We start from the raw sequence: 13,279 nt of genomic DNA, 5'->3' as shown, positions 1-13,279 counted from the left end.
GTGATACGCATTTCACTTTCTTATTCAGACAGAGTACAGTCATGTTCATAAGATTAAATTATAAGTGTGGCTTAACATTTCTTTTAAAAATCCCTTGTTTAAAAAATATCTTCCTAATTTGCATAATATGACTGTGTATCCAAGATCTCATCCTGATAATTCTAATTAATGTCACCCAAATGTTCCTAAGCATGAGAATCACTCAGGGTGTTTGCTAACATGTCAGCGTTTGTGCCCGGAATTTCTGATGCATTAGGTATGATGAAGACCCAGGAGTGCACTTTCTTAGATTTACCTTGAATGGTAAATAGTATGTTGGATATAAGAATTGGATCACACAGCCTCTCAATTTTACCTTCTTAGATTCTCTTGCAGCTAGGGTTCTGGCTGCAAATTGATTCCACTGTTTAGATGCACTTGCAGAAAATTTGGAAGGCAAAAGTAAAGTAGAAGCCATCTTTCTGTCCTCTGTTATCCATTTCTTTTCTCAAACATGATTGTTGTCATAGTTTTTCTCAGATAATGTTTCAGTGTCCATCATCCGTTCTTTCGTGGCCATTTCGGAGGCACTAACGGTGTTCCTTTTTCCTGGCATAGTTCCAGGGATGACCTATTATTCTAAAACTGTTCCTGGAGGCACAAACAGGAAACTACTAACTAACTACCTAACTTCCAACTATTCTGTAAGCATCTAATTCTCTGACTCACGTCAGTTTCTGCTTTAAAAAACTCCAAAGTGTTTCTGTTTCTTTAAGCTTTGACTAATAAAAAATAAGATATCAACAACAGCATTATACAGTAGGGGATTCTAGACCAGCATCAATGTGGATATCTTAGAAACCTGTTTTTTCATCATATAGGAATGTGTTTATGAGAAGATTCGTTAATGGCATCAAGATACTGTTGAGTTTTCTTGATTGACATTTGGACAGGAAGTATTATTGCCTACTGCTACTCAAGTCCACCCTTTCCCCCCACCAACTCAACACACACACATCAAAGGACCAGGGATCACAGTAAGCCCTTTAACCACTGCTCCTGTAGGTGGAGATCTGCTTTATTATCACATTGCCTACAACAGTGCCTGACAATCACTTATAATTATATAAGGAATTCAATACATAGGCGATACAGATTTATTGAATAATGAATTAGTCTAATACAGGTCTAAAGGAGTTATTGCTTTTTATCAAGGTGAAGCTTCCAGAGCCTTGTCTTGCCTCGGGGCTAGAATGATATATTAAAGAAAAAAAAAAGGATCTAGGGTCTAGAAATAAGCATGAACTCAAGTAGTCGGGAATTTTGCATACTAGCCTAAATCTCTGAACACAATGATTCTTATCTCTATGCATTGCCAACTGGGTAGGCTACTCTGTGACCCTATTTTTTGCCTTATGTGTTGCTTTGAGCTAATATTTGTCTACTGCTGTTCCCTTGAATTATGTTCCAGAAATGACTGTTACCTTCCATCAGAACGCCAAGCCTAGTGTTGCACAGCTTTGGTTTTCCAAGCCCCTTAACAATTAACTGGGTGCTCAAGTGGAATCTGTCTTAGTGATAAGACCAAAATCTAAGTTACCAAAATCCCCAGCCACGTTTAGATTCAGGTTTTGATTAGGTGACTTAAAATTGAGTCCCAGAGCACTGGGCTAGTGTGTACATCCCTGTACCTAAGGTAAGATTGGCCCCAGAAATGTTGGTAGTGCTGATGATCGGTGGTGGCCGTCAAGGTGTAAGAGCCATAAGAAGTAGATTACACAAATCAAGATAAGCTCTGATATGAGGAAATTTTATTTTGTTCCTATCAGCCCCACTTGCTGATCCTTATAATCAAACATGGAATTCTCAAGGTTTGAATAGAGAGGAGCTCTGGGACATGGATCTCCATGCAATGTTTTGTCTAACTCCATGACTTGTATCTATCTGCTAGGATTCCCTCACTTCCATCATCATTGCTGCTATTCGTTCATTAAAACTGTGATCCAGGGGCACCTGAGTGGCTCAGTTGGCTGAGCGTCCCACTTTGGCTCAGGTCATGATCTCATAGTTTATGAGTTTGAGCCTCACATGAGGCTTGCTGCTGTCAGTGCAGAGCCCGCTTTGGATCCTCTGTCCCCCACTCTTTTCCCCTCCCCTGCTTGCTCTCTCTCTCTTTCTCTAATAAATAAATAAATATTTAAAAATAAAAAAATAAAACTGTGATCCAGTAATAGAAAACAAACCAAAAAAAATCTTGACTTTATTAGTCTTCCACACAATTGAAGTTGGAATTTTTAAGAATTGCCAGTGATTCTAAGGTAGATAAAATTAAACAACAGTAAAATACATGAAAACTATCTTTTTTTTCTAAGAATCGTTTATGAATCTACAGAAACTCTTTCATAGCTGCAGTGCAAGACTGATATTCACCTGTCTCTAATATGGCTTCCAGCCCTCACTGATTCTTTCCTATTTCCATGAGACAGATGCCATCTCTGTGTTCACATTTGCTGATAAATTTCCCAGTCTTCTCTCTTATGCAAAAATATTTTCCATTTTAGTAAATATTGAAGTAGCTCTTCTATAACCCAACTTAGTGTTTCTTTTTTTAAACAGTTTTTTAATGTTTGTTTATTTTTGAGAGAGAGAGTGCAAACGGGGAAGGGCAGAGAGAGAGGGAGACAGAATCTAAAGCAGTCTGCAGGCTCTGAGCTGTCAGCACAGAGCCTGACACAGGGTTCGAACTCGTGAACCACGAGATCATAACCAGAGCCGAAGTCAGATGCTCAACCGACTGAGCCACCCAGGTTCCCACAACTTAGTGTTTGTAATCTCAAAATTGCAATCACTTAGCCCACATGATAGCAAAAGACTAGATTTTATTTTGCTGGTTCAGTTTCCAATCACTGATTTTGGACAGAACCCGTTGATTTAGTACAGCAAACATTTGCTGAAATCTTCTCACGTGCTAAGCACTGTGCAAGGTTCTAGGCATACAAGGATGAGCAGCCACAGACTCTGTCTCCAAAAAGCTATCTGTGGCAACACGGACAGGTCCATGAAAAACAACGATAACACAAGGCATGATGGGACTTGAGTTGGAAACTGAATTATCAAAGTAATCACCAAATTTGTCAGGCATTGAGCAAAATGAAGGCTGAAATTCTTCCATAGAGCATTGGCTATAGAAAATCACCACTGGCAACATTTAAGAGAGTAATTTTGGTGGGAATAAGCTGTACTGTCTCTGAGACAGAACTGTTTTTCTAAATCAGATTATATCAATTCTGAAAGTGCATCTTAAGTTGTCAAAAAGACAAGGTTGAGTTACAGTTTTAAAGTATCCAGGGCCAATGTGATTTTAGGTAGTTTATATTTGTTTTAAAAGAGTATCCTATAAAACACTTGACTGTAGGTATGTATTTGAAAGTTAAATTTTAATAACATATATTTTACTGACCTTCTTTCTGAATTTCAAGAGATTGGGAATGCAGAACCAAATCCATTCTATTAATTTTCATTAATATTCTCAATACTGTTTAGTATTTTTCTTATTTTCTATAAGAGACATACATGGTCATTTAAAAAAGACATTTTTTGATTATTTAAAAAAATTTTAATGTCTATTTTTGAGAGAGCAACAGAGTGTGAGTGAGGGAGGAACAGAGAGAGAGAGAGAGAGAGAGAGAGAGAGAGACAGAGCACCAGTGGGGGAGTGGCAGAGAGAGAGAGAGAGAGAGAGAGAGAGAATGAATCCAAAGCAGCCTCCAGGCTCTGAGCTGTCAGCACAGAGCCTGATGGGGGCTCAAACCCATGAACCATGAGATCATGACCTGAGCCGTGGTCAGACACTTAACTGACTGAGCCACCCAGGCGCCCCTAGAAAAGACATTAAAAATAGTTCTCATAAAGTATTTTAACTTGGGGACTACATGTTTCCTCTGTATTTCTCCAACCATAAAACCATTTCACTTGTACATGACAAGACAAAGGTGAAGGGTTTTGTTCCAATATATTGTGTGAATCCATGCTATCGTTCCAGTGTTCTTAAAACCTTCACATTTGCTGTCAGTACTAACATAGTGCCACTCAAAGAATAATCTTGGGAATTATTGAATCCTGCTCCCTCATTTTGCTGATGAGATTCAGAAAAGAGAACCCCTGTACCCAGGGCCACACATATCCTTGGTTTATGGCAAAAATGGGAATATAACCCAGAATTCTAGGTTCCTATTTTAGGACACTTTTATTATAACACAGCTGCCTTCTTAATTAGCTATAAAATAATAAAAGGTCACTTTTGAAATAAAAGTTGTAAGTAAGAGATTCTTTATTGTACCCCAGATATTTAAGTATATCTGTGATAAATAATGATATGAAATCCCAGTTTTGTCATTTAGGATATTTAAGAGAATGTCATTTAAAGTCAGTGTTTGACTTGAGTGATAAGCAAAATAGCATGTAGTTTTAAGTCAACATAATACTCTAATACTATATCATTGGAAATCTTTTCAACTAATAAGTATTTTTTTAACACTCATGCTTGCAGAGCACTGTCCTAGTTTCTAGTGAAAATGGTTGGGGAGGCTGAAGAGGATTAAAGAGAAGTAAAGGACATGGTCTTTATATTTAAATAAAGCCTTCAATATAGAAGTGGGAGAGAAAACCTCATGAGCAAGTAACAGAACTTTATTATTGATATTTTAGATCTTTTAGGTTTTTTATTTGCCAAAATATAGTGAGAGAGGAAATTATCCCTAGCTTCTCTCTTACTCTGACACCCCAAATCCCATTCCAGGTGTAAATATTAACACCTCGGTCATAAACACAGTTCTAGAATCTGATCACTTTTTACCATTTCTACCATCGTATGATAAAGAATCTGATTCCATTCTGGGTGTTGGCCTGCTTACAGTTTTCCCTCCTGTCCTCTGCCCCACATCCAGGAAAGCTGATGAGAAAGCACCAGGTGCTCCTGTCTTAGACACCAGTGGGAGGTTGAAACTGTGTGTGGGAACTCTCCATCGAGCCCCACTTCCTAAGCACCATAGACCCTTAAGTGACTCCTTTTCCTGCTCTCCCAGGCCATTTTTGGGCCATCTTAGGAGGTCTATCCTGTTCTCCAACAAAGCCATGTTATATGAACAACAAACCTTTTCCTGCCCTTTTGGGGTGTGTGTGTGTGTGTGTGTGTGTGTGTGTGTGTGGTCATCAGTCTTGACGTATGAACCAGATTTTGCATGGAGGTGCATCCCGTTTCTGTGGAGTGGCCATAACACATTATCGTACTGGTTTAAGCTACCATTACCCCTTGCCTGAATTGTTGCAATAACCTTCTACATTCCTGGTCTCCCAACTTCAGCTGTTACCTCACTTTTGTCTGATTTCCATAGGGCAACCAGGATGATCATTTATAATGTAAGTTATGCCACTCTTCCATTCAAAATCCTCCAAAGGATTCATTCAAAAGAAGAGCCAAATTTCCTACCACAGACAAGAAAACTTTTTGTGATGTTCCCTCTCCCATTCCTTTTCTGACATCATCTCTTACTCCCTTACTATTCACCACCTTTATCAGTCTGCTCTGGCTAGCCACAGTGGCCTCCTTGTTGTTCCTTAAACATGCTGAGCATATCCCAGCTTATTTCAACTTATTGTGCCCTCTGTTGGACTTCTGGTCCTGTGCTGGTCTTCCAGGTAGCCTGCTGGCTAGTTCCCTCACCTCCTCATGTTTCTCCTTAAATATCACCTTATCACTGTGACCTTCTTTGACCACCTACATACAAAATAGCCATTCCCTCACTCTCTAACACTCCCTATCTCTATTACCTGCTTTATTCCTTCTTTAAGCATTGGTCTTTCCCCAACATTTTATATATTATAGTATATAATTATTGTGTGTTTTCAACTAGAAGTTAAGCTTCCTGAGATTAGGGACTTTGTTTTGTTCATTGTTGTACTCCTAGTAATTGTCAGTGCCTGGCATAGAGTATGTCTTCAATTTATTTGTCAGGGCACACACACATCAGAACTCATAGTTCTGAAAATATCTTGCCTGGTTAACTAAGCTAATTTTTTAAAATATTTATTTTTGAGAGATAGAGCACGTGAGAGTCGGGGTGGGGTGGCAGAGAGAGAGGGAGACAGAGGATCCGAAGCGGGCTTGGCACAGAGAGCTGAGCCCGACTTGGGGCTGGAACCCACAAACCGCAAGCACATGACCTGAGCTGAAGTCAGACGCTTAACCGACTGAGTCACCCAGGTGCCCCAACTAAGCTAACTTTTAATCCCTTTTTCCCTCTATTGACTCACCGATATACACGGTAAACATTGACAGTCTTTTTTTTGTTTTGTTTTGATTCTTCATCCAAATTTTAATATTCCCTAAGCAAGCTGAAAAGATTTTTAAAGACTGACACTAAAAAGAACTTAATTTTATTTTCTGATCTTATTCTGGACGTAACTTCTACAAATATTTTCTTTTTTTAATTTTTTTAAGTGTTTATTTTTAAGAGAGAAAATGGGGGGGGGGAAGGGGCAGAGAGAGAGAGAAAGAGAGACAGAGAGAGACAGAGCATGAGTGGAGGAGGGGCAGAGAAAGAGGGAGACACAGAATCTGAAGCAGGCTCCAGGCTGTCAGCACAGAGCCCTACATGGGGCTTGAACCCACAAACTGTGGGGATTATGACCTGAGCTGAAGTCTGATGCTTAACCAGCTGAACCCCCCAGGTGCCCCTGGAAACAAGTACTTTCAATTGGCTTGCCATTTGTGCAGGGAATATAAAGCTGTATCTTAAACTGAGAGCCATTGGCTTGATTTATATTCGGATAGACCGAAAAAGGGAGATATTGGGGTCATTTTGGGCCTAGCTTACTTCAGGTACTATGGTAATTAAATAGGATCATTATTATTTTTTTTTAAGTTTATTTATTTTTGGCAGAGAGAGAGAGAGAGAGAGAGAATGCAAGCATGAGCCAGGCAGGGTCAGAGGGAGAGGGAGACACAGAATCCCAAGCAGGCTCCAGAATCTGAGCTGTCAGCACAGAGCCTGACACGGGGCTGGAACTCACGAGCCATGAGATCATGACCTGGGCCGAAGTCGGACACTTAACTGACTGAGCCACCCAAGCACCCCTAAGTAGCATAATTATTGTGTCAGTCATTTTCAGAACTCTCTGGTGCTTTCTTTAGATTTCTTCCCTGCAGTGTTTACATGGAGGGGCTGGTAAGATGCTATTTGGGAATCTGCAGCTTGTCTCAACTGCATTGTTTTTGTTCTGTTGAGATGACTCACCATGGCAATGCTTTCTTTGAAGGCAGTGGGAGCTCTGTGTTTTCATCCCCTCCAAAGAGATGCCACCTGAAGGCTCAGCAGAGAATGAAAAACTCTGACTCCTCCACCAAGCAAGGCAGTTCCCACAGAAAGCGGCATGAAGTGAGGGTCTCACAGAAATTTTCACATTTTACAATTTGATCTGCATATTTCTTTTGTTAAGCCATTATTTAAAAAATAGATCTCAAACTATACTTAAACGCAAGGATCAAGGATGTGTGATGCCCTGACTAATAGGACCCATGGAGATTTGTTATTGCATTTTAGCTTCGTGGCAATTCTGGCACCGGACGTGAAGTAAAATCTTGAGTTTCTTTCACTCTGCATTTGAATTAGAGACTTTGAATTCATTTTCTTATACTTGAGCTTTGCTTTTATTTGTAACTCTCTTTATGACACTTAGCATCCCAAGCCATGCATACTTTTGCTCCTCCCTTCTAATGACATTTATCATAACCTTGTGTTTTAGTTGCTTTTATAGGTTGGCCATCCCCAGAGTGTAAGTTGGTTAAATGCAAGGGTAATATCTTTGTGTAATCTCCTTAACCTCTTCACCAGAAATCACAGGGTCTGGTTGCAACTTAAAATTTTACTACCTAGTATCAGTCAGGACCAGGGTTTCTTAGCCTCCACACTAGGTTTCTAACTAGTCTGAAAAATATAAACAGAATAATAGTGACCATTAGCCATTGCCCAGATGTCAAAGTAATTCATGTTAGGGGGATAGAGAACCAGAGACCTCTAGCAGTTAAGTTGTATACCCTACGCATGACCCTGCTTCCATCTGAAATTCCTAGTCAGTGGGGTCCAGCCAAGTTGGTGGCTGTGGTCTGTCCTAACAATATTATAGATTCATATACATTTAGCATTGTTCTACATCCTGGTAGATTTATATATGTCCTTATGGAATGTCTCTCTTCATCTTTAATAATGCCCCTTTTCTTACCATCTTACACTGATGGGGATCCCCTCACTACTGTTTAAATATTTGTATGGCCGATCTTTTTCCTACCCTGTGTTTTCAATCTTAGGTCTAATGTTTTCCTGGTAAGCAGCATGTACTTGTTTTTTCCTTTTATATCCAGTGAGAAAACTTATTTCAGTATAATAAAAATGATGACTTTTTCCCACTTCCCTGGCAATGCTACAACCTTAGAACTTTGCATCTTCATTTTCCCTCCCCTCCCATTTCTTCCTATTTTCTTTTGTGAAACATATTCCATTGTCTTCTGGCTTCTATCACATCTTTGCTATATTAAGATAGCTGAAATATGGCTCTGTCTGGCTAAGCACTTTTGTCTTGTCTTTGTTTTTAAGCAGTTTTGGTATGATGTGGTTTACTACTTATAGGGTTCCTAGCAATTCTTGAGTAAGTGGCTTCACGTCTTTCATCAATTTTGGAAAATTCTTGTTGATCATTTATTGAAATATCATTCTCTTAATTCTTTCCTGCCGAAACCCCCATGACACAATGTTCTTCTTTAACCTTTTTAGTGCCTTTATTCTTAAATCCCATTTTGAGTGATTTTAATATCACTGTTCCTGCTTTTTGTTTGCATTTGCCTGGTATTCCTTTACCTGTTTGTCTCCTTTCTTATAAAATATTTTTATTATTATTTTATTTTGTGCAGGTTGCTTATAAACAATATAAAAGTCCTTTTTGTTTTGTTTTTAACACAATCTGACAGTTTCTGTCTTTAAATCTTTCACTTACACATAATATAATTAATATACTAAGTGTATGCCTTCCTTTTTAGGTTATTGGTTATTTTATCTCACAGTTTGCTTTATTTCTTTAAAAAAATTATTGCTGTTTCATTTAATTTGCTGTTCATTCCATCTTTTGCTCCTTGTTCATTCGGAAGGTCCACTGTACTTTTCTAGTAATATAAGATTGGTACTGGCCTTCCCCTAGAGATTTGTACATAGATCTTGTCTGTGTTCACCAGCTGGAGTTCTGACCCTTAGGCTCAATGCTGTTAACCGATTGTCTGCCCAGACCACAGGAGAGGAAGCCCCCTGCAGTTTCTTTCTCAGGACCCAGCAGAATTCAAGGCTTCATTTATACCACTTGCCAGTAGGTTCCAGCAGCTGCTTGGAGCTGAAGATGTGAACAGTTTAGAGTTCCTCAGGAGAAGAAGGAGACTGCATTCAGGTAGCCTTCCTCCAGAACCCTTCTGAGTGCCTCTTAAATGCTATCTCATTTAATTCTCCTATAAAACACCTTCAAAGAATCTCTTCATTTCCCCTAGGTCTGTATTAACAAAGATAACCTGTGTAACACCACACAGTGGCACACACTTATCTTTGGAGCTGAGCTGAAGCACTGGCTCATATTATTCTTTCAGGATACACTCCCTGCATACAATTTGAAGTCTATTCAACCCCTCTGGAAATGTTTCCACACCGTTAAATACTAAGATAGGGTACTTGGAAGCCTTTTCCATGTAAACTCTCCATGTGATGTAGGTCCATATCCACAGATCAGTTCTAAAAAGTTGCTATCCCAGGGGCACCTGGGAGGCTCAGTTAGTTAAGGAACCAATTCTTGGTTTTGGCTTAGGTCGTGACCTCATGGTTCATGAGTTCGAACCCCGTATTGGGCTCTCTGCTGTTAGCGCAGAGCTTGCTTTGGATCCTCTCTCCCCCTCTCTCTCTGCTCCTCCTCTCCCTCTCTCTCAAAAATAAAAACATTAAAAAAAAAGTTCCTATCCTATTGCAAGGCATCCCCTTGGTTCCTCAAGACAGATAAGACAATAGTAATGATAGTAACATCAGTGGTTACAATAATGTTGGTTACCGATTATCGATTGCTCACTTTGCAACACCAGGCAGTACAAAGAAAATATTGTTAATCTCTCCGGCTTTACAGGGCTGTGTAATTATATTTGAGGAAACTAAGGCTTTACAAAGCACAAATAACTTGCTCAAATTCATTCAGCTTTTCAGTGGGAGAGCTTGGGTGCAGACCATGCTGATCTGCCTGTCCTTCTTTTCCATTGCATCTTGGGTGGTCAAGCTGGGCTCAGGGACGCCCTAGAGCTTCCTTGGAGACTCCCTGGGATAAGGGAGGATTGAAATGGTACAGTTCCAGCCTCATCCATGCTTCCACCTGAGCAGTGTGGCCCAGGGAGCCTTCCCATTAATGATGGGGAGTGGTGAGAACTGAAATGGAAAATGGCATTTCCCTGGGGCACCTGTTTAGCTTTGTCAGTTAAGCATCTAACTCTTGATTTTTGTCTTAGGTCGTGACCTCACAGTTTGTGGGATCTGATAGCACAGAGCTTGCTTGAGCTATCTCCCTATCTCCCCCCCCCCCCCATACACACAATTTACACACAATTTACACACACACACACACACACACACACACATACACACACACACACACATATATATATATATATATATAGAGAGAGAGAGAGAGAGAGAGAGAGAGAGACTAAAAAAATCCTTAAGAAAAAAAGAAAATGGTGTTTCCCAGCTCTTCTTCTCTTCTGTTTGGGCTTAGTTCCATTCTCCCAGCACTTCCCATGGGCTCTGCTGTACCAGGAAGCATGTCCGCCTCACTAATGTCCCCATTTTCCTTCCTCTCTGTTTCCTAACTCCTATTCTGAACCTGTTCTTAATTTCAACCACTAAAGTATTAAATTATCACTAATAAAACTAAAGCTACAGGAGATCTTAGATATAGATAAACAAACCTCTTTATCTGCCAGGAGTTAGGTCAATAACTGAACTTAGAGAGGTTATATGTTGTATGTACTCAGAGGTTATGTTATACATACTCAGCTCTGTTCCCCCACAACATGCTGCCTCTTGAGAACAGATGGGATAGTGGATAAGGTTTAAGATATGTTCTCTTAAAAGGCAGTTATGGAAAATTCTTGAGAATGTAATGGTTCACACAGCCGTTGGCTGAGAAGGCTGTCTAAAGAGCCCCTCAGCTCACTCACCCTACCACTCTTAAAAGGGACTAATTTCTGCCTTGGAGGAATAAAATTCATATTCTGGCATTCCTCTATTATATAAAGTAGAATAGGCAGAGTAAAGATTCAGGCTTTAAAAATTAAAATGTGGTGTCTGCATGCCTACTAATGGCTGTCACTGACTATCAATTTGTATAATTAAGTTTTCGTCTTTATTTATTATACTTTAAGATTTAAATGTATTAATAACTAAATAGCATATTTCCTGGAGACTCTTCCTGGTGTGTGAATGTGTGTATGTTTGAGCAGAGTCGTGTTTATGCCCCAAAGTCATCAGAGCTGCCATGAATAGAAAATTACTGCTCTGAACACATGGTAAAAGACATCAAGGTAGGTCTTAGGAACCATCCAATATCCCTAGTCTATCTTTTTTTTCTTTCTTCCACCGTTAATCTAAAGCATCTTCTGCAGCCAGTCAAGTGGACACTCCTGAGGTGACAGGAAAGACAACACTCCTCAGCTTCCGATCAGAGCAGAGGCACCATGAATTATCTGTTTCATGTACTTAGTCAAAGGAAAGAATAATAGTATTTCAGTTAGGATTTTGGTTGTAAGTAATAGAAATCAGCTTTAGGCAACTTACACAAAAATTGATTTGAGTCTCACAGAATCCTTGAAAAGAACAAGAACCAGTCTTCGAAAAAGAGGCAGAGTCAAGAAGCTTTGATAGCAAAAAAACACAGCCTGGCCCGGCCATGGGTCATTCCAATTCTGTGTAGCCGCCATCACTATGTACAGGCCAGACAACCATCATTGTACTCACAGCCTTGCTTCCGGAAATGTAGTATCAATTGTCCTTGTCTTTTTGTCCAAGGTGAGAGCATCTGACTGTTATAATCCAAGTCACATGCCAGTTGCTGGAGGGAGAGGAGAAATAGTGTCTGACTCCTTCCATTCCTATAGTGGAAGATCCTGAAGTTTTACACAGTGAGGAAATCCCCATAGTCAGAAGGGTTTTCATATGTTAGGCAGCCAAAGAATCTATTGTGAAAAATCAACAATTTCCCAGTTTATTTAGATAATTGTTCTGGCCTAATTTCACATTATCCTGATGAATCCATCAAACTTTCTACACTCCTAGATCAACAGGGTAAATGGTGACACTCTGATTTGTCTGTGAGTCCTGTCCAAAGGCGGGGTTGGGGGGGGGGGCGTTCTATAATAAATACACATATGAGAAATAGTCTCAATAATGAGAGTACTTCCTTCTCAAAATAGTTCTATGCCTAAATGGTCTTAAAATCTAAAGAAGAAAATGTATTTGTATCCCCTGCATTGAATATTATGTCTGCTATATAGCAATGCTCAATGTTTATTGAGTGAATCTTATAGGAGCTTTTTATTTGGAATTTAGCTATATACCAGGCATTGTGAAAACCAATTTATATGCATTATCTAACTTAATTGACACTTATTATCCTTATTTTACAAATGAGGTTCTGTAACTTTTTCAGTGTTGTAGAGCAAATAGCAGAGTCATTAGAACCCTGATCTATCTAGAGTGAGCCAAAATATGGGGTGGCTTCCTCAAACAAGTGCTCTGCTCTGTGCTCCCCCAAAATGGCCATTGCCACTTTTATTTCAGCTCAATCATCTTTGAGCTAAGCTTTATGATTGTCATCAAAATAAACGTATCATAGAATATGAACAGAACAAAAACTATAAATTGTGCCTCTTCCTCTCCATCTATATCTATTTTCATAAACAGTCTGGCCAGACCTTTATTTTTTTCTCTTGGTGAGGTAGGGAGGGTTTTGAGCTGAGCAAATACTATCACCTACAAGAGGGACAAGGATTTGGGGATATGGTCAGGGCCTATGATTTAGGGAGGAGGAGGAAATAGGAAGAGTTTTCCACATCTATTTTATTTACAAAGCTAGGATTTCTACAGTTGTTACATAAGTCAGTTCCTAGACAGAAACTTAACATGAAAAAAGCCATGAGTCCTGGAGAGTTTAAAAAAAAAAAAGGAAAAAA

At 39.5% G+C, this 13,279-nt stretch overlaps 1 protein-coding gene across 1 annotated transcript in view; it reads left to right on the top strand.

The window, feature by feature from the left end:
- The window catches only part of NELL2 (neural EGFL like 2), a 363,516-nt gene extending 354,090 nt beyond the window's left edge, over positions 1-9,426 (top strand). The window contains exon 22 of the mRNA XM_047066347.1: positions 9,263-9,426. Within this exon, the coding sequence (XP_046922303.1) occupies positions 9,263-9,426 (164 nt within the window). The remainder of the gene's footprint in view (positions 1-9,262) is intronic.
- The last annotated feature ends 3,853 nt before the right edge of the window (positions 9,427-13,279 follow it).

This window comes from Lynx rufus, unplaced genomic scaffold, assembly GCF_022079265.1.
Source record: "Lynx rufus isolate CCGP_SWC_20201006 ecotype Redwood Valley unplaced genomic scaffold, mLynRuf1.p SCAF_7, whole genome shotgun sequence".
Taxonomy (NCBI): domain Eukaryota; kingdom Metazoa; phylum Chordata; class Mammalia; order Carnivora; family Felidae; genus Lynx; species Lynx rufus.
The sequence above is the reverse complement of the archived record's forward strand: the minus strand, read 5'-3'. Positions and strand labels throughout refer to the sequence as shown.